At 42.6% G+C, this 23865-nt stretch overlaps 2 protein-coding genes across 2 annotated transcripts; both read right to left on the bottom strand.

The window, feature by feature from the left end:
- Nucleotides 1-907: 907 nt before the first annotated feature.
- LOC5573440 (protein THEM6) lies at nucleotides 908-1723 on the bottom strand. The gene is made up of 3 exons (XM_021837916.1): nucleotides 1705-1723; nucleotides 1480-1552; nucleotides 908-1412 (listed from the first exon to the last, which is right to left on the bottom strand). The coding sequence occupies exon 3, from the start codon at nucleotides 1384-1386 to the stop codon at nucleotides 967-969; it is 420 nt and encodes a 139-aa protein (XP_021693608.1). The 5' UTR covers nucleotides 1387-1412; nucleotides 1480-1552; nucleotides 1705-1723; the 3' UTR covers nucleotides 908-966.
- Nucleotides 1724-16731: 15008 nt separating this feature from the next.
- Nucleotides 16732-23202, bottom strand: LOC5573433 (thioredoxin domain-containing protein 9). The gene is made up of 4 exons (XM_021837915.1): nucleotides 23081-23202; nucleotides 18765-18961; nucleotides 18339-18698; nucleotides 16732-18088 (listed from the first exon to the last, which is right to left on the bottom strand). The coding sequence occupies exons 2-4, from the start codon at nucleotides 18939-18941 to the stop codon at nucleotides 17972-17974; spliced, it is 654 nt and encodes a 217-aa protein (XP_021693607.1). The 5' UTR covers nucleotides 18942-18961; nucleotides 23081-23202; the 3' UTR covers nucleotides 16732-17971.
- Between the last annotated feature and the right edge of the window lie 663 nt (nucleotides 23203-23865).

Below are 23865 nucleotides of genomic sequence, written 5' to 3'. Positions count from 1 at the left end.
ATCGTTCCATATTTTGCTGCGTGCTATATTCTTCTCCACCAAAACCACCTGTCTCTCCTAGTCGAATGGATAGTTTTTCTATCTTTATTCCACGTGGCTTTGAGTTCTTCAACAGTTTTCAGAAAGGTCCCATTGAGCTCAATTTTTTATAACTATTGAAAAAGTTGTGTGAAAACTGTTGATTCCAAAGGTTTAAATGCGACAAAAAAACACCAATACAAAAACTGATCTAGCAAAACACTATGCGTCAAATTTTGTTGATGTCTGTTTGCGCCTCTGTCCTTCCCCTCATCTTTTTTGAAGTTCAACATCCGTCCGACCGTAACGACGATGAGAGAAAAAAGAATGATTCAGTAAAATTCAACCATTGTAGAGCAAAGAGTAAATAAACTACCGTCCGCGAGAAAAAGGTTTTTTCCTATAATTTATAAAACCTTCCGATCCGGTTTTGGCTCTTACTCTGGTACTTAAGCCTTCCAATGTCTTTTATGTTTTTCTTGCTTATATTTTTAACCTTGAAACCAACGGTCTTAATTCTTTTTCGATGGAAGTCATCATTTAATCCCAAAAACTAAAAAACGGGCTTAATTTTAAGCATAAGTTGCTGTTGAGGAGAACTAATATGGCATAACGTCATTTGGCATAATCATATTGAACACTGTTATTGGTCATGTCGTTTAGCATAGCCGTTATGCCAAATGTCTCTTGGCCATACGATCAAGTATACCAAATGCTGATGTAGTGATTCTTATCTTTTCGGATGCTGTTGCAATATTACAAACGAATGTTGTAACGCTCGATGAAATGATTCCATACTTGAGGCGGGTATTGTACATAGTTGGTTTTGAATAAAACGCAACTCACCGACAACAACAGGATGTAATATTTGCATAATGAACAGTACTAATAAGTCATAAAAATGTTTTAATACCTTTGTATAACGACTAGAAAATAGTGGATAATCATCTATCGATCTTTCCTCAGCTTCCGACTCGATACCTCAACGGCACTCATCCAGTGTCGAATCTCTTCCGGTTGTTCTGGTTTCGTCCGACCGTCCTCGAACTGCCGTATCACAGCATCCAGTTCCACCCCCGTAATCGCCTGCCTGGAAGTGGCCACCGCTCGAACGAAGCCATCGAACAGCGTGATGAACTTGTGCTCGAAAAATATACACTTCTCATCCCACCACACCATGTTGGTTTCTATCCGGAACGGATGACCTAGCGAAATCAGCTTCCTGTAGCGAATCATGGCGGAAGCTTGCACGGCCGAACCGCCTAGTGCACGCAATTTCGTCCAAAATCCCGTTCGGCCATACCAGTGGTACCGGGCAAAGTCCAATTCCCGCAGGAAGCGAGCGTTGTTCATGTGGTTGAGCATCATGTCGATGTCCTGGGTGGTGCAGATGCCTGAGTGTGAAATGTTAAAGCATGTGATGAGTAATACTCAGACACTAAGCGGGGTGAGAATACATACCAAGGTCGTGATGGTATCCGATAGTTTTAGGCCACGTTTGGAGCACAGAATTACGATCAATGTGAAGATCACCCTAATGAAGTAGTTCAAATCGAAGACGATGAAGAGTACTGCCAGTATAATCCACCACATTCTTGCTGTCGATGGAATAGAGGAAACTAGCCACCTACAACTTTCGGAGGTAGGTTGTCAACCGAATCAAAAGCACTCGTACCTTGACCTTACCAACTGTGAGTCTGATTCTACTGATAATAATTGCTATCAACCGACTACGCTTGGGGAGATTGTGTGATAATTATTTTTGCAAATCACTCGATCACAATTGGGTTTATTCTACGACTGGCGTGAGGTGACAATTGTCGGTGTCGTATAGCGAGGTGACAATTGTCGACTCGAGTGAAGTGACTCGCCGTGCAAATCAAATGGAGAGTCACTTCACTCGAGTCGAGAGTTGTCACCTCGCTATACGACACCGACAATTGTCACCTCACGCCAGTCGTAGAATAAACCCAAATGTCTGATGACAACGTTGCGAGTTTCTGTTCTATCTCTAGCTATAGGTAGTTTTATTTTGGACGCTGCTACTAATGCTAGAGAAGCCACGACTGCCCAAGCGCACAGCTGATGATGTTTACCGGCCGATGCACTACTCAGTACTGATTTACTTGTTGGGTACTACTAAACCGATGATGAAGATAAAAATACTTAGCTTACGAGGTGTGTGTTTTGTACACCTATAGCATGGCGATGTCGTCTGTATTAAAGTCCATTCCAGGTGCGACAAACGTGCATGTATTCACCACAAGTACGCGGATTTAGCGAAGAGTGATAAGCATTATGTTGGAGATAATCTTTTAGGAATAAGGCTCCGGGATCGACTAGTACCATGCATTGTATTAAAAGTGTCTATGATGGTTTTGTAATCATTAGTAAATTGTAATTTCTCGACCCACACCCTGGCAGACAATCGTCCGCCAATCTAGACACGGGCTAGAAGAAGGCCTACCAAGCCTCCTCTGTAATATGTCCGGTAACAGGCGCCGGTAATTGAACCGGTTCCATCTAGATGCATAAATAGATAAATATAACGAAGAAAAAATGAAAAAATAGTAGATAAGGTTTGGATTGCTGAAACGATAAAAGGAAACAATGTTATAAACCTAATACGGGGCTTTATAATTAAATATCGATAGATTGTCATGTGATTAGGGATAAATCGATACCGTACGAATCAAAAGTATAGATACCTTCCTAAATCATTTGATTACTTCTTATTACAAAAAATACATAGACCAAAAATTATTTCTGTTTATTCAAAACATAAAAATGTGTTTAAATCAAAACTCTTCTCATTTTGATCGACTTGACTTATAAAATAGACCCCTAAATTAATTTTCGAGAATGAGGGGTCTATTTTGTAAATCGAGCAGATTCAAGTGACTCGTCTGTAATCACTGTCGATCAAAGTAAGCATTCATATTTCAGATATCACCCGTCGTTTCCTTATCGTAGTTGAGGACCGCGATGAAATGAATTTAAAAAAAACAGGAGCTTATTAGTTGATTTACTATTAAGGTACTGTGGGGCAAGTGGGTGTCATGACTGTTTATTTTTTTAGGTGTACACCTTTTGCATACTATATCTTGTCATATTTTTACGAAAAAGCCATGGGATGAAAGTCTCACAAATAAAGTTAATCTATCTATATACAGTATTGGACAAAACATTTGCAACTTTTTCGATTTTCCATACAAAATGACCAACTTTGGTAAGTCTAGCTTCAGTTATTTATCGTCCGATTTGAATGAAATTTTCACAGAACATCAGATATAACTTGAATTTTAACATATATTTTTGAGTGATTTTTCCAATCACGGGTTTATAAATTATAACGGTTTATCTTAAGTGTAATTTTCGACGAAAAATTCAAAACTATTTATCTCAAAATCTGATAGCCCTACACAAAAACTGTCTTCAGCAAACTTGTTCACCTCGTTAAAATCTACAACTTTGCTGAAGATACCATGAAGCTATTCCTTCAATATGTTTAGTTATGTCATTTATAAAAAATCGTCAAAAAATTGACTTTAGTCAAACCGTTACTGCTTTTGAACTTGTGATTGGAAAAATGTTAAAATTCAAGTTATGTCTGATGTTCTGTCAAAATTTCATTCAAATCGGACTATAAATAACTGAGATATAGCTTACCAAAGTTGGTCATTTTGTATGGAAAATCGAAAAAGTTGCAAATGTTTTGTCCAATACTGTAAATAAAAATGAAATGGTGTTTGTATGTCACTAAATGGCTTACGAACGGGTCAACGGATTTGAATTAGTCTTTCCGCGTTTTGTTTGTCAAGGGTTCCGACATGATTAAACTTCACACGAATAAGGAACAACGTTCAGAACGGTCGATTTTTGAAAGTTTCCAAAATCAATGATTATTAGAAATTGGAATTAGAATTCGACAATCTAGGTATATTTTTATTTTCAAAAAGGGCTAGTTCTTCAAAAGCATCATCAAGCCATCAAACCTCCTGAAACAATCAAATTATTTTTGGGCAACAATGTTCTAGCTATCATAAAAATAATTCACATCATTTTTTTAGAGGAAAATGGTTCAAATTTAAAGTGAACAGAAATGTATAAAATTTTAACTTTTAAAGTACGTGCTGACGAAAGTACTAATATAGTCTTTACATGAAAAGTAACCTACACCTTCAGAGAGTTGTTTATTTAGTCCCCACGTCGTATTAGAAGCACAATAAAGAAAAAAAGGCGTTATTTCCAGAATACCTCTCAAAGCACAATGAAAATCATTAAAATTGGCGGATTGATTATCGATCGAAATATTTGAAGAAAGATGTTCATAAATTGTAATTGTAATTGCTCAATCCACACCCTGGCAGACAATTATCCGCCCATCTAGACACGGGCTGGGTGAGGACCTACCAAGCCTCCCCCGTTAACATGTCCTATACCGTTTAGCACACCGGGATCTTCCACAAGCAGGCGCCGGAATTAAAGCGGTCCCACAAGCTTCAGATACATTAAATAGATTTAGTCCCTCTGGCACTAAACCGAATGGCGCCCTCCGCTTCACCACTAGTACTGCTTCCCCACACGCCAAGCACAATATCGAAAGTAGTGCGTTGTATAGCAAATACAGTACACCACCTCCGACACTATGCCAAATGTACAGGAAAAACAGCACCAGTAAGAAAGCGGAAGGCGCACCACTCGGTTCAGTGCCAGAAGGACTATAAGTATAACGAAGAAGAAACGAAAAGATAGTAGAGTTGGTTCGGTTATTTGATTGCTGAAACGAAAAAAAACAGAAAAAACAGAAACAAAGTGTTAACATTAAAACGGGGTTTTATAATTGATAAATGTATCGATAGTTTCTCATCTGTTACGTTTCCTTATCGTAGCGCTGTCGATTTTTCCATCTCCAGGGTGTTCGTCTCCGCTCGAGCAATGAGGACCATGATGAAATGAGAATATAAAAATGTGAGCATTAGTGTTGATCTAGTAATAGATTAATTTAAACTGCTTTTCATGTGCTAAGTAACTTGTAAACTCCTACTCAATTATGTTTTGTTGGCCTACACGTTTTATTTAGATACAATTTTTATTTAGAAAACTATTTGGATCCGAGATTTTAGGTGCAGATTGAGCATGTTTGATAAAACAAGCATCCTGTTTTCAGTTGAAGAATGTTCAAGAAGTTGATGATTCTGTTATTTATACTGGCTACATACAAGAATTCACTATTGATGTAATATATGGATATTGAAAGTTCCAACGCGCGATTATAATACTTCAGTTTTCGTGCTGTTGTATTGGTGTAAGTAGTGGGAAACCAATCAGTTTGGTGATTCTAACGGTAACAAATAGCAAGACGAAAGGAAAGTTGATAATCTATCATCATTATGATTTCAGTCCTAATTTCATGATCCGTTTAATAAATTCCGCGTATGATTCGGCAATTTTAACAATTTATACATGTGTATTCGAATAAAACAGACTACGGGCATTTATTACCTGTTGCAAGGTTCCTAAGTGATCAGATATTTATCATTTTCTACAGCCTAATTTAATAATACCTACATTGGGTTGTAACAAAAATTTGATCTTGGGATGTTGATTTGCCTCCTAATCATAGTTTCGACAATAGTCACATGCTTACTATCCCTTATGGCAGTGTTGTTGATTCTATTGTCTATCGCTCATCAGTTTCGCGCCACCCGGCAGGGACTTGGTCCTATGTACCCAATACTCTGCTGTGTCTTAACTTCACGCAATACATTCTGTAGATGTGTGATACAGTTTGCGGAATATTATGATTTATCACTTCGTTCAGATGGAAAATTCTGTTATGGTACCATATTCACATATCAGATAACTCCCACCTGGAACGATGTAATACATCGGAGACATGTAGATTCAGATGTATGTAGACGATCTATGCCTAGTTCGGCTCTGATCGACAGGCAATCAGTGTATTCAGTTTTTCAACTAGCTTGAAGCGATGAACGTATCAAGACAAGCTCTCCACTATATCTGCTAGCAATCACCGGTCGTCGATAGACATTTCGGTTCTTTTCTGCTAAAGAAAGACCCGATTGTATGCCAAAGACTATGGCTCATGCTTTTCAATACAGCTGGAAAAACAAGAACTACACCCAGCACCAAATAGTACGTAACTATGAGGCGGACCGGAAGGTTTGATAAGCAATCCCCACCAAGAAAGATGTTCATAAATTGCTGTAAATCGGTAAACACGCGTACATGTTTTATAAAGTATACAATTTTTCAATGAAACGATCAGGGAGTAAAATTTATACTCAAGAATACGGTTGAAACTCACACTCTCTGTTATACAAATATAGTTTCTTTAGTAATGTAAACCAATTCCACGCTTCATGCCCGTAGAGAGCCACCGGAACAATCAATGTTTTATACAAGGCGAATTTGGTTCCGTTTGCAAGCTGCGGGACCTAAGCTGGTTACGTAGTCCGTAAAAGGCCCTTTTCGCAGCCGCAACACGTCTTTTCACTTCGCGGGAAACGTCGTTATTTTTATTATTATCTTTATTATCGAGACTTTCAGCCGTTGGCTGGTTCGTCTCCGGTAGAGAATATGGAGAGGGCTTCGTAGTGAGAGGCCCCCCTGTACATTTTGCTTTAATTAACTTTGATACACATAAATACATCAATGTTCATTCAAAAAACGAATAGGTAATCCAAGTCAATTTAGGGTGAAAAGCAGGGTCGTCATATCTCGGTGGTTGTTGTTTGATGTAGGATGTTAAATGTTTCGGTGTAGTCCGGCATCTTTGAGGAACGATAATATTGCGGCTTCGTTGGTCGGATCATTAGCTAAAGCGTCTCTTATACTGCCTGGGATGGCATGACGAAGTCGGGCGGCTTGGTAGCAGGGACAGTCGATTAAGAGGTGTTCTACCGTCATTTTTGTGTTGCATGCTGGGCATACTTTGTGGAAAGGTCCTCGGTTTCCCATGTTGTGTGTTAGATGTGTGTGGCCAACTCGAAGTCGGGACAGAATTTGCTGGTTGTGTCGTTCGGCAGAATCGATCCATCTTGTAGTTTCCCCTTTAATTTTTCTTATGAATAGATGTCTCAGGCCTATCCACTCTCGGGCCCACTCCAAGCGAATAGTGGATTTACACCAAGTTTTCAAATCTGCACCCGGAATCAAATTGGTGAGCATGCGGCCAAGTCGTCCTGTGGCGGCAAGGCGGTCTGCTTCCACATTGCCCCGGATACCACAGTGGCCCGGTACCCATAGGAAGACAGTTTCCGGAGAGGACTTCATCTGGATGGCTTGAATCCAAGGATGGCGTGTTGATGGAGAGTTGATGGTGGTAAGCACACTTGCAGAGTCAGAAATTACGCAGATGGGGCGTTCTGTTGGCCTTGTGATTGCAAAGAGTATTGCAGCTGCTTCAGCCGAAAAGATAGAGCATTGGTCGGGCAGCCGATAGAAGTAACTTGTGTCGTTTGTGGCAACGCCGAAACCAGTTCTATTTACAGTTTTTGATCCGTCTGTGTAGAATAGATGATAGTTGCGGTATTTGTCGGCAAGTAGTTCGACGACATGGGATTGCATAGCGGAAGAGTTGTCTCCGGCTCGGAAGTGTTTCAAGATAGACAAGTCTACTCGGAAGTCGGTGGCGTCCCATCTTCTGGCTCCAACCCAGTGGACCTGCTCAACCGGGGGGAGTTCCTGATGGACCAGGCTGCTGAGGGATCTATTCCCCTCCCTGAGAAGAAAGACCTCATGATCTCCAGTGGTATTTTCCAGGTAGCTTATAGTCCTGCAGCATAGAGTTTGTGTAACCTGATAGCGGAAGGGAAGAACACCAAGTTCAATACAGGCCGCATCAGCTGGGGTTGACGGAAGCAGGCCAGCAATTATGCGAATAGCTTGGTTGTATACCGGAGCAAGGCATGTGATTAGAGCATCCCCTGCTAGACCAAACAGTTCAATTCCGTAGAAGATGCGGCTATTGACAATGGCCCTTGCAATTCTGAGAAGAGTATCTCTGTTACAACTGCGGTGTGGCTTAGATAGCGTTCGAAGCAGGTTTAATCGTGTTTGGCAGTTTCTTTTGGTCTCGTTGAGGTGCTCACCAAATTGTAGTTTTCGATCCAGTCGCACACCCAGTACTACGGTTGATGTTTTATGTGGTATTGAACAACCGTTTGCTGTTACTGGAGTTGATAACACTCGGTGATGCGATCGGCAGATATGAGAGACGATGCTTTTTTCTGCCGACAGTGTGAAGCCAGCTTGAGTAGCCCACCTTGAAACTGCAGAAACGGCTGCCTGGAGTTTTCGCCTTATGAATTTCAAGGTGCGGCCGATGACTATCAAGACAATGTCATCTGCGTAGACAAATACGTAGATTTCTTTAGGTAGCGTGTCAAAGACACTATTCATGAGAACTAAGAAAATGGTGACCGCTATAACGGAGCCTTGGGGGACACCTGTCTCTTCTGCTCGAACTGTGGAGTGGTTATTTCCGATGACTACTTCAAATGTTCTGCCGCTTAAGAAATTTTTTATAAAGTGGAGGATATTTCCCCCCAAACCCCATTCAGCCAACTGATGAATGGCTCTGGGTGTCCAGGCACGATTATAGGCCTTGGCCAGATCCAAGGAGGCGATATCAGCGTGAAGGTTTGCGTTCATCGCATCCTGAAGCACATCTCCTAAACCAGCAAAATAAGTGCCGGTCCCATGTCCGGCACGAAAGGCATGTTGCCGATGGTCGAGTAGTTGGTTGTCTTCCAAAAAACGTTTCAGCCTCCGGTTCACCATACGTTCTAGGATTTTGCTGGCGCAGCATGTCAGAGATATAGGTCTGAAATCACTAGGTGATGTTGCAGCACGTCCATTTTTTGGTATGGGTACAACTAGGCTGTGGGTCCATGCTTTGGGTAGCGTGTTTCCGATCCAGATTTTGTTTAAAAGTTTAAGAAAGATGGCTTTTGCTTCGGGTGTTAGGTTTCGAAACATCGGGTAGCCAAGATCGTCTGGACCCGCTGATTTACCCTTACAACGACGTAGCGCGAAAGTCAGTTCATCGAACCGGAAGGGAGCATTAATCGGCAAACCGGCGGTATCATCTGGGATTGCCATCTTGATTATGCTGTCGGCAGATACTTGGTTCCTTCGAAGAAAATTAGCGTCGTAGAGATCAAGTGATGAAAGTGACGCAAAGTAATCTGCTAGAGCATTAGCTATAATGAGTGGATCTCGAGTAGGACCATTGGGCAACTGCAGGGTCATTCCCGTGGATCTCCGTTTGCCATTGAGAGCATTTACACGATTCCACAGATCAGCTGAGGTTTGGTTTTCGTTTATTCCTTCTAGAAAATCTTCCCAGCTCTTCTTTTTTGCTTCTCGGATTTGTTGACGACATTGATTCCTTTTTGAGCGATAAGTCTCCATGGCGTCATGTTTGGCAGGGTGGTCATTAGGAAGCCGTTTCGCAGCTCTTAGTGTTTTTCTCCTCTCTTTTATGACCTTTTTTATATTTGGGGACCACCAGGGGAGAGATCTCCGACCTGGACTTGGTGATGTTCGAGGAATTGAGAGTGAGGCCGAGTCACTGATAATGTTCAGAAATTCCTCAATATTATCCGGTACAGCATCACTGAGTTTCGGAGTTACTGACTCCTGAAATTGTGACCAGTCTGCTTCATTGTACTTCCATCGGGGACGACGTGATATTGCTTGGGGTTGTTCGTTGATGCTGATTGAGATCGGGTAGTGGTCACTACCCATTGGGTCTTCGCCTGGTGCCCAAAGGAGTCGATTAACTATACTTGAACTAGCTAGGCTGATGTCAACTGTAGAGCTTCGTTCGCCCCTAATAAAGGTTGGGGCTCCGTCGTTGAGAACGACTAAATCAAACATTTGAGCAATCTCCAAGATCAATGAACCTCTGGCATTAGCAGTGGTACTTCCCCAGTCGGGGTGGTGCCCGTTGGCGTCCCACAGAACCAGTATCGGTGTATCTAGTGCCTGGAAAAAATCAGCGAGTTTTTGTTTTAAATCTGGAATATTACCGTTGGGGAGATACCGATATAACAGTTAAAGGCCACGGATAGCCTAGTTTTACTCCCACTAAAGGGAGGTCGGTGTTGAATTGAAGTGGCGAGTGAGGTACAGACACTAGAACTCCTATCGCGGTTGAGTGATAGAAATTTTGGTTGCATTTAAGACTCCATGTATATTGCCTTCTTAAGGAGTGGTTTAGACTGTTGATGCTAATCTTATGCGGTTCTTGGATTGCTAGGACCAACGGCTCTTGGTCTCTGACTAAAATTTCTAGGTCCGCTAGGTTGTTGTAGTAACCGTTCATGTTCCACTGGATAGCCAGTACGGTTTTTGTGGAAGCGTTTTGACTGTGACGAACCGTAGTGGGTTGTGATTGCCTGACTGGTGTCGACTGGGTAGTAACTTTGACTGGAGACTTTCTTCGAAGATTTCTTTTTGAAGAAGCTGTTAGACCGGAAGTGCCTGCTGTGGGAGAGGGGATGTTCTGTTGGTTGAGCTGAAGTAAATCGTATATTGCTGCGTTGGATCTTGCTAGTTCTGGCAGGGTACTCCTTGGAGTCCGTTCTGCCACCAGAGAGTCATATGTTATGCTGTGTGTTGACGACGGTTTATGCACTTTCGGCGCACCAACGGTACGTTCTTGAGTCTCTTGATGGGCTTCTGTTGTTGCTATTGCTACGATTTCCGCGTTGTCCTTAGGGGTATAGGAAGTTTCTCCCTTGTCCGTCCCTCTTCCGGTCACCAAAGAGTGCCCAGGGTTGTCCGCCAGTACCGGGGTGGAGTAGACGACCGCACTGACGGGGCCTGGACTAATCGGTGGTTCCACCGGGGATGTTTGATGGTTCTTGAAGAGCTGTGGTTTGCGATTTGCTGAATTATTTAGCTTGGATGCGGGTTTGCTAGTCCTCTCTGCACTGGGTTGATGTTTAGGATCGATAGTGGTTGGATGCGAAGACATTGGACTGGTTAATGTTCGTTATTTGTTGGGCGGAGAAACAGGAGAGGACTGGAAAGGTGGTTTTCTTTAAGAATCTGATATGTAACCGGATGCATTCAGCATCGGCTCATCTCCAGAGGAGATTTCGATATCACCGCTTTCCGGCGAATAGTTGATTGACGTATTCATAGGTTCTGAAGTATCTATTGGCGAGACACAGTTTTTCGAGCGCTTGTTTAGTAGTCCATAGTCATCGGTTTTAACGACTTTCTTCTTAGTGCTGGTTTTTTTGCTCGTTGGGTTGGTTTTATTTGCACAGGGTTCAGAAACTGCCGCAGGGGTTTTTGCGGTATTGTTGGCTGTGGTATTAAGGGCTTTCTTGGGAACGTAGACGTCTCTCATTACAGCAACTTCTTTCTCTTTTCTGGCCAGCTCAGATTCCAGGGAGCGTATCTTTTGGACCATATCCTTTATTGTCCCGTGTTCCTTTACCATGGTCAGTCTTTCTTGAGGAGTTAGTTTCAGTGCTGCTTCTAGCCTTTCAATGTGGGCATCTTTGTTTCTGATTTCGGTCAGTAGAGTTTCTACTCTGTCGTCCTTACGCTTAACTTCCTGTACGAGGTTATCCACTTTGGCGGAGAGCTCAGCGAAACGCTGATCATTGCCAGCCGCCACCACGGATGCCATTGACTGTGGGTTGTGCCGTAAGTCGTGTTGTCTTTTTGCTGCTGGGTATGAAATTCCCATGTCGACACGTATGTGTTGAATTTCTTCTTCCTTGATGTAGGCGGGGCATTTTCGGCTAGCTATCGAGTGGTTTGCAGAATTGCATCTCTTGCAAAAGGCACCGGATGTACAAGGATTTTCCTTAACGATCACATGGTTGCCGGAGCAGTTGCCATATGTGGGGTTGGCCGTGTTCTGACAGCGGGTACGGGTGTGCCCGAAACTCCCAACAACAATAGCAGATCATTGGTGAGGGGTAAAACGGTCGGGTACGACATCGAATCCATCCTATGAAGATGCTCTCCGGAACAACTGTACCGTTTATTGTTAGGATGATCGTTGGAGTATTGATTAGCTTTCCTCCATCTCGCCGAGTAATTCGTCGTACTTCTTTGACGCCTTGGGCCTGCAACTCTGCGGTTAGTTCGTCATCCGAGTACACACACGAGTCGTTGCAACTGATGACACACTTCGAGATGTTAAGCACAGGGTGTTCCACTATTCTGATGGGAAAGCCGTCGGCAAGCATTGACATCTTTTTTAACTTTTCGACATGTGACTTGTTTCGCAACTTTAAGACGTATGACGCACCTCGTGATTCCGGGTATGCACCATCAACTCGCGCTCCTAGATAAGCTTCCACTGACTTGCGAAGGAGAATGGGGGCGGGAGGTAGAGTACCCTCGACGGCTTCCATACGCAGCATTACGAGTTGTCCATGACTACCGGTAGGGTCTCCCCATTCGGGGAAGAGCGGCCCGGTAAATTCCCCATCACGGCGATTAGACGGACCCACATCCCCAATGGGGAAGGGGTCAGTCCCCGATCCCATGTCGGGAGACTAGCACTCAGCTATCCGGTGATATCACTCACAGCGTTATATTATTTTACCCGCACACAAAGAGGATCGAACCAAGTTGAAAGAGAATTGCACTCACGGAGCGGTTTTTTTCACTTGAGTGTGGGAACAAAGCAAATTGTTTTTATTGTTCGACTCTAGCACCGTATACTCGAAGATGGAGGCTTGTGACGAATGCTATTTTTCGAGAAAAAACTCGACCGCCTGCTTAATAGCGTTCACGACGATACTTTTGTATTGAGATTTCTACTCGAATAGCTTGAGAGCTATAATAGTCCACGTAACGAAAACAATTAATCTTGTACACGCCTGACAAGTATTAACTCACGGGAGCGATTGAAAAACGCGACCGTTTGCTACCGTAGCAGGCTGTCAACTGGGAAAACGTCGTTGTCACAAATCACAAGTGTTCCAAAGTAAACAAATTCTTCAACAACTTCAAACACATCCCCATCAAACACTACCTCAGCACCTACACCGTCAAGCCTGACTCTATCCTCGCTGTCTCCCTCTTCAAAGGCACGAAGACCTCTCCCACTGACCTGCGATCGCTTCCAATTAGGTCTATATCGTCCGCAAAGCCAAAAAGCATGTGCGACCTTGGGATAATAGTGCCATTTCTCTGCACGCCAGATCTCCTAATAGCACACTCAAATGCAATGTTGAACAGTAAATTCGAAAGTGCGTCTCCCTGCTTCGATCCGTATAACGTCGCGAACCTCGTTGACACCTCGTCTACGATCCAAACACTTGATTTCGAACCATCCAGCGTAGCACGTATCAGCCTAATTAGTTTCACCGGAAAACCACGTTCAGACATTTGGGCTTATTCTACGACTGGCGTGAGGTGACAATTGTCGGTGTCCTATAGCGAGGTGACAATTCTCGACTCGAGTGAAGTGACTCGCCGTGCAAATCAAATGGAGAGTCACTTCACTCGAGTCGAGAATTGTCACCTCGCTATACGACACCGACAATTGTCACCTCACCCCAGTCGTAGAATAAGCACAATTATCTGCCACAACTAATTTCTTTTCACTGAGTCGTACGCCGCCTTGAAATCAATAAACAGATGGCGAGTCTGCGAGTTATATTCCCGGAATTTATCTAGGATCACTCGCAAGCTAAACAACTGGTCCATTATCGAACGGCCCCCACGAAAACCAGCTTGGTATTCGCCAACGAAGGACTCCTCGAGCGGTCTCAGGTCTCAGTCGGGTACCGGCCACAGCATACGGCTTCTGGCGACATTCTTCATGTCTGTCGCTCTCTGGCACTCTTCATCGATTGAGTCGTTTCGTCTTCGTCGTTGACCAGTGCCCATCACTTCCCGCGTCGTTGTTGTCACAGCTTCGTGGATAGGGTCCCACAGGCTGTCGACATCTCCAGCAACGTTTATTCTTCCCAACTGCTCGTCTTGCTGCTAGCGGTACTTTAAACGCCGCAGCAGACAAAATTGGCCTTCAAAGAGGCAAGTCGTGAGTACAGGAATTATAATACGTTTCTGTATGCTCGCTATAAACCAAAAACAGAACAGAACCTCCGTACGAATTCAAATAAATTTTAGTCGTCAATAAATTCGAAAAGGAAAGAAAACGGCCAACCGACATCGATGAGGTACAAACAGCCAGCCAAGTACCGAACAATCAGCCGACTGCGCCAGCGACAAAATGCGAACTCTTCGCGGCACAGTTCCAACGCACTCTCAGTAATTCCGTTGCTACGCCATCGCAAGTTCATGTTGCATTGGATGACACTACCCGTGATGTCTTCAGATATGAAATCTTTGAACGGGAAGTAGCAACAGCGATAACCAAGCTGAAGTCTTCTTACACTCCTGGATCATACGGAATCCTACCAGCGCTACTAAAAATATGCCCAGCGTTGCTTATACCTTCGGTGCAGCTGTTCAATCGGTCACTTGGATACCGAGTATTTCCACAAAGTTGGAAAATGTCATTTTCGATTTCATAAAAAAAAGATGACAAACTTAGCGTGAGTAATTACCGTGGTATTATGTATGTACTTCACTATGTTGTTTGTTTGTTTTGTTTTATTTACGACATTTTACACCGCTTGGTGCATTCGTGTCGAGAGATAAATTTACACTATTTTTTCTTAGACCTAGTATTATAAACTTTCCAATCCGAATTCATGAACTCTTCTTCCACTGTGCTCTCGCATTCCTGGTCACCCTGATTGCATGTTCGCTTTGGTTGATTATCTTCCTTCGTGCTGCTGGACGTTTCAGTTGACAACCGCCTTTTACTTTTTGCTGTAGGTTCTAACTCGACATCGGTTTCGTTTGCGCTACTGTCGTCGTCATCGTTGTTGTTGTTTCGTTCGTTGCGTTCATCGGATTCGCTTGCTTCAGCTGGGGATCCATCTGCTACCACGCGCTGCTGCTCGTCGGTTGTCTTTCGATTGTTTTCTGGTTGTTGTTGTTCCGTTTCGTGAGTCGGTTTTGCGTTTGGGCACGAGACAAATGTTCGCTCATTGTCACTATGTGTCTGTTCAAAATTATTTGAAATTATCATCAACGACTCTTTATTCAAAAGCTGCAAACTGTAGATCTCCAGTGATCTCCTCGTTGAATGTTCAACGCAATGTATACGAGCGATCGAAGCTGGTAAACAGGTGGTATCTGGACTGGAAGGTGGCGTTTAACAACGGAATTCTTCTAGAAAACTTCGTATAAATATGGCGTATCTGATAGCTTCACCGATTGGGTTGAATCATATCTCACCAACCGATTGTTATGCGTAAAAATAGGCTCTAATGAGTTGAGCTCATTTAAAAAATTATCCGGTGTGCCACAAGGCAGCAATCTTGGTTCTTTGTTGTTCTCGCTATTCATGAATGACGCATCTCTAGTCTTACCGCCTGGGACCAGACTTTTCTACGCTGACGATACTAAGATGATCGTCGAATCCTTGGATGACTGCCATCATCTTCAGAGATTGTTGAATGCTTTCACCACGCTGTCCACGAAACTGCATGACTTTGAACAAGTTACATCGTTAACCGAAAGCGGTAACAAATTTGTTTCCAATACACGTTATCTGGTGCAGCGCTTGAACGAGTTTAACGTGTCCGTAATTTGATCTTAATTTGAGATCCCTCTACTGCGGTCTAGTTCGTTCGACTCTGGAATTTGCTAGTATGGTGTCCATTCCACGCCAGCTGGATTACTCTAATTGCATCTGTACAGAGAAAATGTGGTGTGATCCCAGTACGATGGCCAATGTTGTTTATTGGGGTTTGATACTTTGGAGAATATGTGTTGTGTATCGCAAGCCGCTTTTGTAGCCAAGTTGCTTCAAAAGGACATCGATTCGCGATGCCTCTTATCTGATGTTAGCAACTACGCTCCGGAACGGAATCTGCGTAGACGGATCCAACTAGACATTATCGTTATCGATTGGCTGAATACTTTAGACATAGTTAAGTGTGCATTTCGTGTAATGTTGTCGTTTGTTGTTCGTTTGGATGTTAGATTACTTATATTTATTAAGACAAATTCCCACCGACGAACCGATGATTCGTCGATGCGTCTTCCTTATCTTTCGTACCGATTCAACCATTCATTCTGCTGCTTTGGTGTCCCGCCTATGCACCATTCAGCTGTTCATCGTAGTGCTGTTTCACCTTTCAATTCACCTCAGGTTTGTCTTGCGTTCGTGTCTGTTTTAACGTCCTCCTTCGATGAGCTCTCTCAGCCTGCTCGCTGCTTCAAGACTTTACGTGTAACCTGTACGACTTTGGATGGCTTGAGTCGTTCTAGATTGTACCGTGGTGGGCGTCGGTACTTAATATTGTTCAAAACGGATAATCGAAACGAAAATAACCACCCAATGTATGTCAATGTTATTACTAATTCCCACTCATTTTAGTCACTTTAAGGGCCGATTTCTTCACCTTCGCTTAAGCCGTAAACCACATTTACCCATACGATTAAACCAGGTTTAAGGCCTAAGCGGTGGTGAAGAAACCGCTTATAAGAAGTAGAACGAATTTCTGATGTAAGTTACGAGTTTCCTGAGAGTGATTCGGCTGTTGGATATTTTCTAGCGCATACCATCTAACTGTGTGTAGAAATGAAGGCTTTCGGAAGAATCAACTATTGCAATCGTCATACTTACATTATCATCAGTAATAGAAAACTTAAATAATTTATTAATATATAGTCACTAGGCTTGCAATCATGCGTTCTTACAATTTAGGTATGCTGCGCTCACGTTCAAATTGTCGCAGTGTCAAAAACCAAGTAAATTCACACAACACAGTAGGTACTGCTTCCAGTAACCTGTGCCGCCAGCAGACATCAATCAGATTGTACATCAAGCTGTAAACAAAAATACCGTTCTGTTGTTTTTTGATTCGCACATCGTCGAGTTTGCGATGAATCACGCTCTCTTTCTTTCACACACTGATTGGTTGCTGCACTACTAAATGTTAGTAAGTTAAATTCGTCATATAATGAGTAGAAAAAATAAGCCATAAATAATGAGAGTACATATCTAAAGGAAAACTCAAAATTCTTCTTGGTGCCTCGCAGTGAAATCTGGGGGCAAGCGCTCTAAATTTGTCCATTATTCTAATTATTGGATTGTTTTTTTTTTGTAGATTTGACTCTAATTTCATAAGGAAACTGGTCTAAAATAGCCCTAATTTGTTCGTTTGATTTTTTTATTTCCTAGCAGGTTACCAATCTGTTTCAAATTTTCAATATCTCTACTAAGTTCGTTTTCAAATATGTATTTCGAACAATGCTTGTTCTAGGTATGGTAGACTTTGACTCTGGAGCGCACTCGACTCGACAAAAAAGCGATATTTCTAACCACTATCATTATTCGATTAAAATTTACCAGATTAAAACGGGGACGAACACTCGAGAGGAGGTAGTGGAGGATACTTTATAGCCAGGGATGTCAAAATCACACAATTTGTCCCAAATGCTTGGCGAACGGTATGAAGCAAATTTTATCACGGTTTGAAATAAACTGATTTGTTAATAGCACACGCAGTAGAAACAAAAAGAAGCTAGTTATCGATAAATTGGTGAACATGCAACGACAGCGGTACAAATTTCAACCCTTGAGAAGTCGCTGAGGAGCAGATTTCTCATCGTTGATTGCTTTGAGTGATTTTGCGGGTGCAGGAGAGTATATTGCATCGCGCTTGCTCTCAACATGCTTGCATCAAAAGAATCTCTTAAATACTACTTTTTTGTAAAATAATGCCTAAATACTATAGAAAAAAAGTTTCCTCCATCGCGATCTTGAGTTTTGTCTGTTACAGCTTGCTACCAGAGCAATTTTGTGTTAATTCTAACCGTACGGGAGCAACTCTCGTGCTTTTGCATCCTTCGATTGCGATTAATCGTCAAAGTCGATATCGGAATCGTCCGAATCGTACCCACCGCGGATGGTCTTTTTTGCGCTGTAGTTGGTCTTCTTCTTTTTCTTGTCATCCGGAGGTGTCAGCAGGTCTCCCTAGAAGAATGAAGAATGCTTTATTTTAGTATTGGCGTCTACAATGCAGGACTGATAGAGACTGAGTGTCTTAGAAATAGGAGCTTTAGAGACGTCTTACTTGAAAAAAGAGACCATACGGGAACCTTACAAGATTTTTTTTCAGATTTTTAGACTTTCGAGACTTTACAAAGTCTCGAAAGTCTAAAAATCTATGTAGAGACTTGCATTGAAATAGAGACCATGTACTGTAACATCTACAACTACTCACGTTGTATTCGATGGCTCCGGATTGTGCGATGCGCCACTCCAGCATCTCGGTGCTGAAATCGTCGCAGTTGCCCAGATCTGTGAAGCCCACGATGTAGTCCTTCGTTTTGCTGTCCTTGATCAGGGCTATGCTCGGGATGACCTTAATCCTCAGCCGTTGCGTCAGGAAGGGACACTTTTCGGCGTTCACTTTGCAAAACTTGGCCTCGATGTGTTTGGTGGCCAGAATTTTGAGGTGCATGTCAACGATTCGGCAGCGGGGCGTCGAATCCCGGTAGAAGTGGCACACGATGTTGGCAGATTTTTTACTTACCTCGAAGAACTCCTTTTCGTCCGCCAACTCGCAGTACTCGCCGTGACCCTGTTAGAAGGATTTGAATAGTATTGCAGTAACTGTCAATGAACTGTACACGAGTTAGATACTCACGTTATTCTTCCACTCTTGCCGCTGATTGGCCTGTTTCTTCAGCTCTTTGATTCTCTGCTCGCGAAGCTTTTCCAGATCTTCCCCGCCGAGACTGTCCAATCTCGACAGTTCGTTGTCCAATTGTTTCTCCAACTGAACGGCAGCAGTAATCAATGAGTTCTGCAGCACTTGCTCCATGATTAATCAGAAGTAAATATCTGCAACCAGAAGGAGTAGAGTAAGTTAGCTGCTTGTGAATAAATTTATGCAAAATTGAATAAAAGGATACAATATTTCTGCTATTATCTTTCAAAGAAGTCCGCTATGATTGTAGTCAGGAGTCTAAAAATTATCTTTCAAAGAGTCCGTTTGTGCAGCAGAAGATTGTTGAAGAGTTCCATGGTTCCTAATTCCCCAGAAACCCGAAAGATCTCATCAAGAAATTTCATAGACATACTGTTAGGTATCCAACCTCTGGAGGCTTCTATGAATATTTAAAGAAACTTACAAATAACCATGATGCTCAAGCTGCAATTTTAAATTTAAACGATGTTTATAATGCTCGCATTACTGTATAAGTACAATTAAATGCTCCGCCGACAAGAATGTACTTTGTCTTTGAAGGACGGTTGTACAAGACTGCCAACTTTTCAAATGTACGGCCGGCAATCTGGTGATATGTTGAAAAGCGGTTCCTCGGCTATTAAACTCGGCATTAACACCTAATAATGAAATACTGAACAGGCACGAAAATCCATCACTTTTTCGTAGTCCCCGGCGGGATTCAAATGAACTGGTTTGCCTGGAATCTTTACACAATTTGACAAACCATCTATTCAGTCTTGTGGACTTCCTGGGAAAGCTGTCGCCTTTCTTTTCAATCGGGCATTCACGAGGCCGTCATTTCCATAGAAGAATTTTCAAAGAGCTTCCCAATCAGCTGATTTGGAACGTCTTGTCAATAGGCCTGTAAAAATTCAGAGCTGACGTTTGTCTTCGTTTTTTTTTTGTGGCGTTTGTCTTCGCTTCAAGCGGGCTATAGCCCAACTAAGGATAATGCAACGAACGAAATTCGACTGTACTATCTTTTCGTGGATTATTTCAATCACTATACTTCTTCTTATGAGTCAAAGGTTTAGTAGAACCGTTAGCAGCTTGTTGTTCGGTATTGACGTACTTCAGCTCGATCACACCGTTCTCCAGCGAATCGCGTACGAAGTACGTATATCGACATGTTTCGTTCGGGGATTATGCGATCCGTATTGGCAACCGCAGATCGCAGATTGATTGTCGCACAGAATATCCATCTTTCGTTTGCCGAAAATCTGCTCCAGCATATCGAGGAACCACAATACCACTTGAATGGTCCTCGACAATGCCATGTATTCGGCCTCGCATGACGATAACGCAACGATCGGTCGACGCTTCAGGTGCCAAGAAATGGGCCCACTTTGCAACAAAAACACTAGCTTGGCGTTGATTTCCTGGTGCCAACGTCTCCTTCCCATCTGTGCATCTGTGGGCCGGTTATATCTCTATTTCCATCCTTCCGGTAGCACAAACAATTGCCAGCGTTGTCTCGTAGATATCGGAAGTCCAGGATTGCTGCTGTACTGGCTTGCTGTATTTACCGCATAGTTGATGTCGGGTCTCGAAATCTTGGAAAGGTACAGACCGAATTCTCGGCGGGCCGCATCTGCTAATTCCATATCCGGCTGGATTGCTCAATAGACGTATAAAAATTAGACCGCTAATGTCGCTGCAAATGTTGTGACCAACATCTAGTTTGCATGTTTCAGAGGTGGTACTCAGTGTCAAATTTTTCTTCAATTCAATCATAGTAACGTGTTTTCGAAATCAAAACATAATCTCTGTTTTTCGTTGTGCCTTGATGATTTGTAACTTTAAAGGCAAAGGAAAACATCTTCAATTGGTGTCGTTCCACAGGTAATTAATTATTATTATTGCAGAGAGCGCAATTTAAATACACAAACGAATATCTCTCTGTTACAGGATCGCATAGATTGAGGACGTCAATGAAAGACAATACGGATGGCGGATTAGCTTTTGCTCCTAGTTCTTTCAACCTGCTGCAGGAAAAAGTTTTTGTCTGCTACGGTTTGACCATATGTAAGGAAGTCTGAAAACCGTGAAGATCAAATCTTCTATGTTTGCACATTCCTAATTGATTTTTATTATTTATGGTTGGGCGAAGAGAAAAAGTTGTAGCAAATAAACGTTTTTTTTTTATTCAAATGTAACCCATTTTATTACGTGTATGTGTTCCGAACAGTTACCGACTAGGTATTATGAATCTTATTCGTTCTGTCTTCTTATACTCGATAAAACTATGTAGCAGCAAATTACATAAGACCGCCAGCAAGTGGAAGCGTTCAGTCGGTCACACGGAGGCTTCTAAATGTATAAAACTCTAGTCAATGGAACATTACGGAGATTGATTCAAAGTTTTTCACATTGTGTATTCCTCATTCCAGCGATTAGCTTTCTAAGTATTCCAGCGATTAGCTTCGGTTACACTTGCATTCCGTATTTTTCTTGTACCACTTCTCTTTTCACATCGAGATATGATGCAAAACAAAACAAGTGTTTTGACACTTTGAGTACCGGTGGGTCGCGCCAAGAGAAAATCATGGCTACTGTGGTTGATTCATTCCCATCACAACCATAGTATGGACGTAACAGCGCCTCTAGCGTTCTAAATCTAATATTTCAATTGATTGCTCCAACCCGTCTGCAGACCTTCGTCGGATCTATGGTGAATTGTGAGTTATTCTATTACAATCTCCTCTTCAACCGGCCTTGTAGAAATGCAGTTACGCCGCACATCTGGTCAATTTCCAAATCGTGCTTAGTCGCCATCGCCATCAGGTACCGAATTGTTGAGTACCTCACGACTGGAGCATGAACGTCCTCGAAACCGATGCCCGGTCTCTGCGAAGATCTCTTCACAACCATACGGGCCTAAAACCGCTCGATCTGCCCATAGTCTTCCGGTTCACGTGAGTAAGTCAATTCCATGGACAAGGCAAGCTTGGCTCGAGATTGGGTTCGACATCAGAAGACGTGCCCGTACTTTGCCAAACAGAATGAACCGCACCATATTGGATAGAGTATGGAGCATGCTGAACAACGCGAATCTACGCAGATGATTTCATCAACCGCAGCCCAACACAAGCGTTGGAAAGAAAATTGACTCCTGAGGACATGGCAAGAAACCGGGCCCATAACCCATCGAATTTGATAGACGTCTTGATAGGTTGAGTAACAACAGTGAAATGACAAATTTATGTAATGTGTAATTTAATTATCATGGCGTACTACAATTACTACCATCTTATCGTGGATTACTTCGAACCCAATAACTCCATTGAATTGATCCTCATTGCCTGCGTTCTCAGCTCCATTCAGATGTTCAGATGATGCTGCTTCCACCTTTTGATCACCTTACGTTTATCCGCCAAGATGCTCCCATCCTTATCTCTGCACATTCCGACTCGCGGTATGAAGTCTTAGCGAGATGTGTTGAGCTTCTGGTAGAACTTCCACGTATCTTGAGACCGTACAGCCTTCTCGCACTCTGCTTCCTCCGGGGTCTGTTGCCATCTCTATCTATAACGGTCCACGTTCTGCCGGGACCCTTGCTTCAGCATGAGTCTTCTCCCTTAGAATCTGATTGCGCTTCTCGTCGAAGCAACCGTTCCGTCAAATCCGTCCCACGTACCCGACGTTATTCTCATACCTCTAACAAGGGAAATAAAACTTCTTCAGCCAAACATCCCAAGCTAATAATTATCCCCCGCATGAAGAAGACATTTTTTTCATACTTTCAACATTCGGTATCATTCATATAATTTGATAGGGTACCAACACGCAATCCATTTAGACGCACTACATGTTTCTGTGTCTCCACTTACCCGTAATCCTAACTAACGGGGGCGTGGAGCAGAACCACTCTATTGCGCACATATTCTAGAATTTGAATCACTCACCCCGATTTTTTCGGAATCTGCTCTAATTTATGAACGAATCAAAGAGTGAAACCTAGTGAAACTAAAAAGCAACAAGCGGCAAACGGATGACGGATCCATAAAGCATTCTCCGGTATGCCATAGTAGGCGGTCATCGGGGCGAGGCGAGAGCCGGACGGCGAAGGAAAAACTCCCTGACTAAACTGTGTGCACAGCCCAATGACCGAAGAAAGCACATGACTCATGTTTCGGTCTTTTTTCGGCGATCCGGAGGGCTTTTCATCAGATTTTCATACGGATACCAATTCTCACGCATTAAATAGACAGAAGATGGTCACCAATGCTTACCAATTCGAGGATTTTGTTGAAATTTTGTCGATTTTCCGGCTCCCGTTAGAATTTACTTGCTGCGACAGTTTTTCTTCTCCACTCCACTACTACTGCGATTGCTGCGGGGGCAAGGCAACTCCACTACAGTCAAATCACTGTGGGCTGTGCAAAAATGGCGTAAAACGGTAAAACTGTTGGATAGCTTCTGCTGCAAGTTTACGAATTTATACCACTAGTGTTTTATTTGAAAATATCAATATGAAGGTGGAAAGTCATATGACTAATAATCAATAGGAGTTATTCTTTTTCAAATAGCACATGCCTTTTAATTTCATTATCGGATTTTGCTTCTCAAATGTAACGAGATTTTCGATCAATCCCCTTGATGTTGTCAAAGTTTTGATGTTTTTTTTCTTCTCTTCCTAGTGGAGAGAAAGAGAAAGCAATAATGGAATACCTTCTTTTTACGGTATCGCTCAATCAGAAAGAACGAGACAGACATTCACGAAAATGACAGCTATTAACGGACTAACGCTACTAACGGGCACAGCGAAGTGAGTGATATCCTGTCGATTTGAACCGGTTCTTCGGTATCTCAGTTGAGGTTGACCCCCTGAAGATCGAAAGGGGACCGTTTCATGCATCGAAAATCGATAAACCGGAAAATTTACATGTTAGAAATTATTAAATTTTACGCACAGAACTAACTGCAAACTGCAAACTTATGAGCACAGCCCTAATAAAGAAACTATAATTTAAATTCAATACATTTTATTGTAACTGTTGTATTTACCTTTAACGGC

The sequence above is a fragment of the Aedes aegypti genome, chromosome 1, assembly GCF_002204515.2.
Source record: "Aedes aegypti strain LVP_AGWG chromosome 1, AaegL5.0 Primary Assembly, whole genome shotgun sequence".
NCBI classification, from domain to species: Eukaryota; Metazoa; Arthropoda; class Insecta; order Diptera; family Culicidae; genus Aedes; species Aedes aegypti.
The sequence above is the reverse complement of the archived record's forward strand: the minus strand, read 5'-3'. Positions and strand labels throughout refer to the sequence as shown.

What these genes read in the sequence shown, in the direction of transcription:
- LOC5573433 (XM_021837915.1), bottom strand. Translation starts at nt 18,941, where the DNA reads ATGGAGCAAGTGCTGCAGAACTCATTGATTACTGCTGCCGTTCAGTTG. An exon ending in GGCAAGAGTGGAAGAATAAC is followed by an intron (nt 18,699 to 18,764) that starts GTGAGTATCTAA and finishes TCCTTCTAACAG; the next exon opens with GGTCACGGCGAGTACTGCGA. An exon ending in CCGGAGCCATCGAATACAAC is followed by an intron (nt 18,089 to 18,338) that starts GTGAGTAGTTGT and finishes TCATTCTTCTAG; the next exon opens with GGAGACCTGCTGACACCTCC.
- LOC5573440 (XM_021837916.1), bottom strand. Translation starts at nt 1,386, where the DNA reads ATGATGCTCAACCACATGAACAACGCTCGCTTCCTGCGGGAATTGGAC.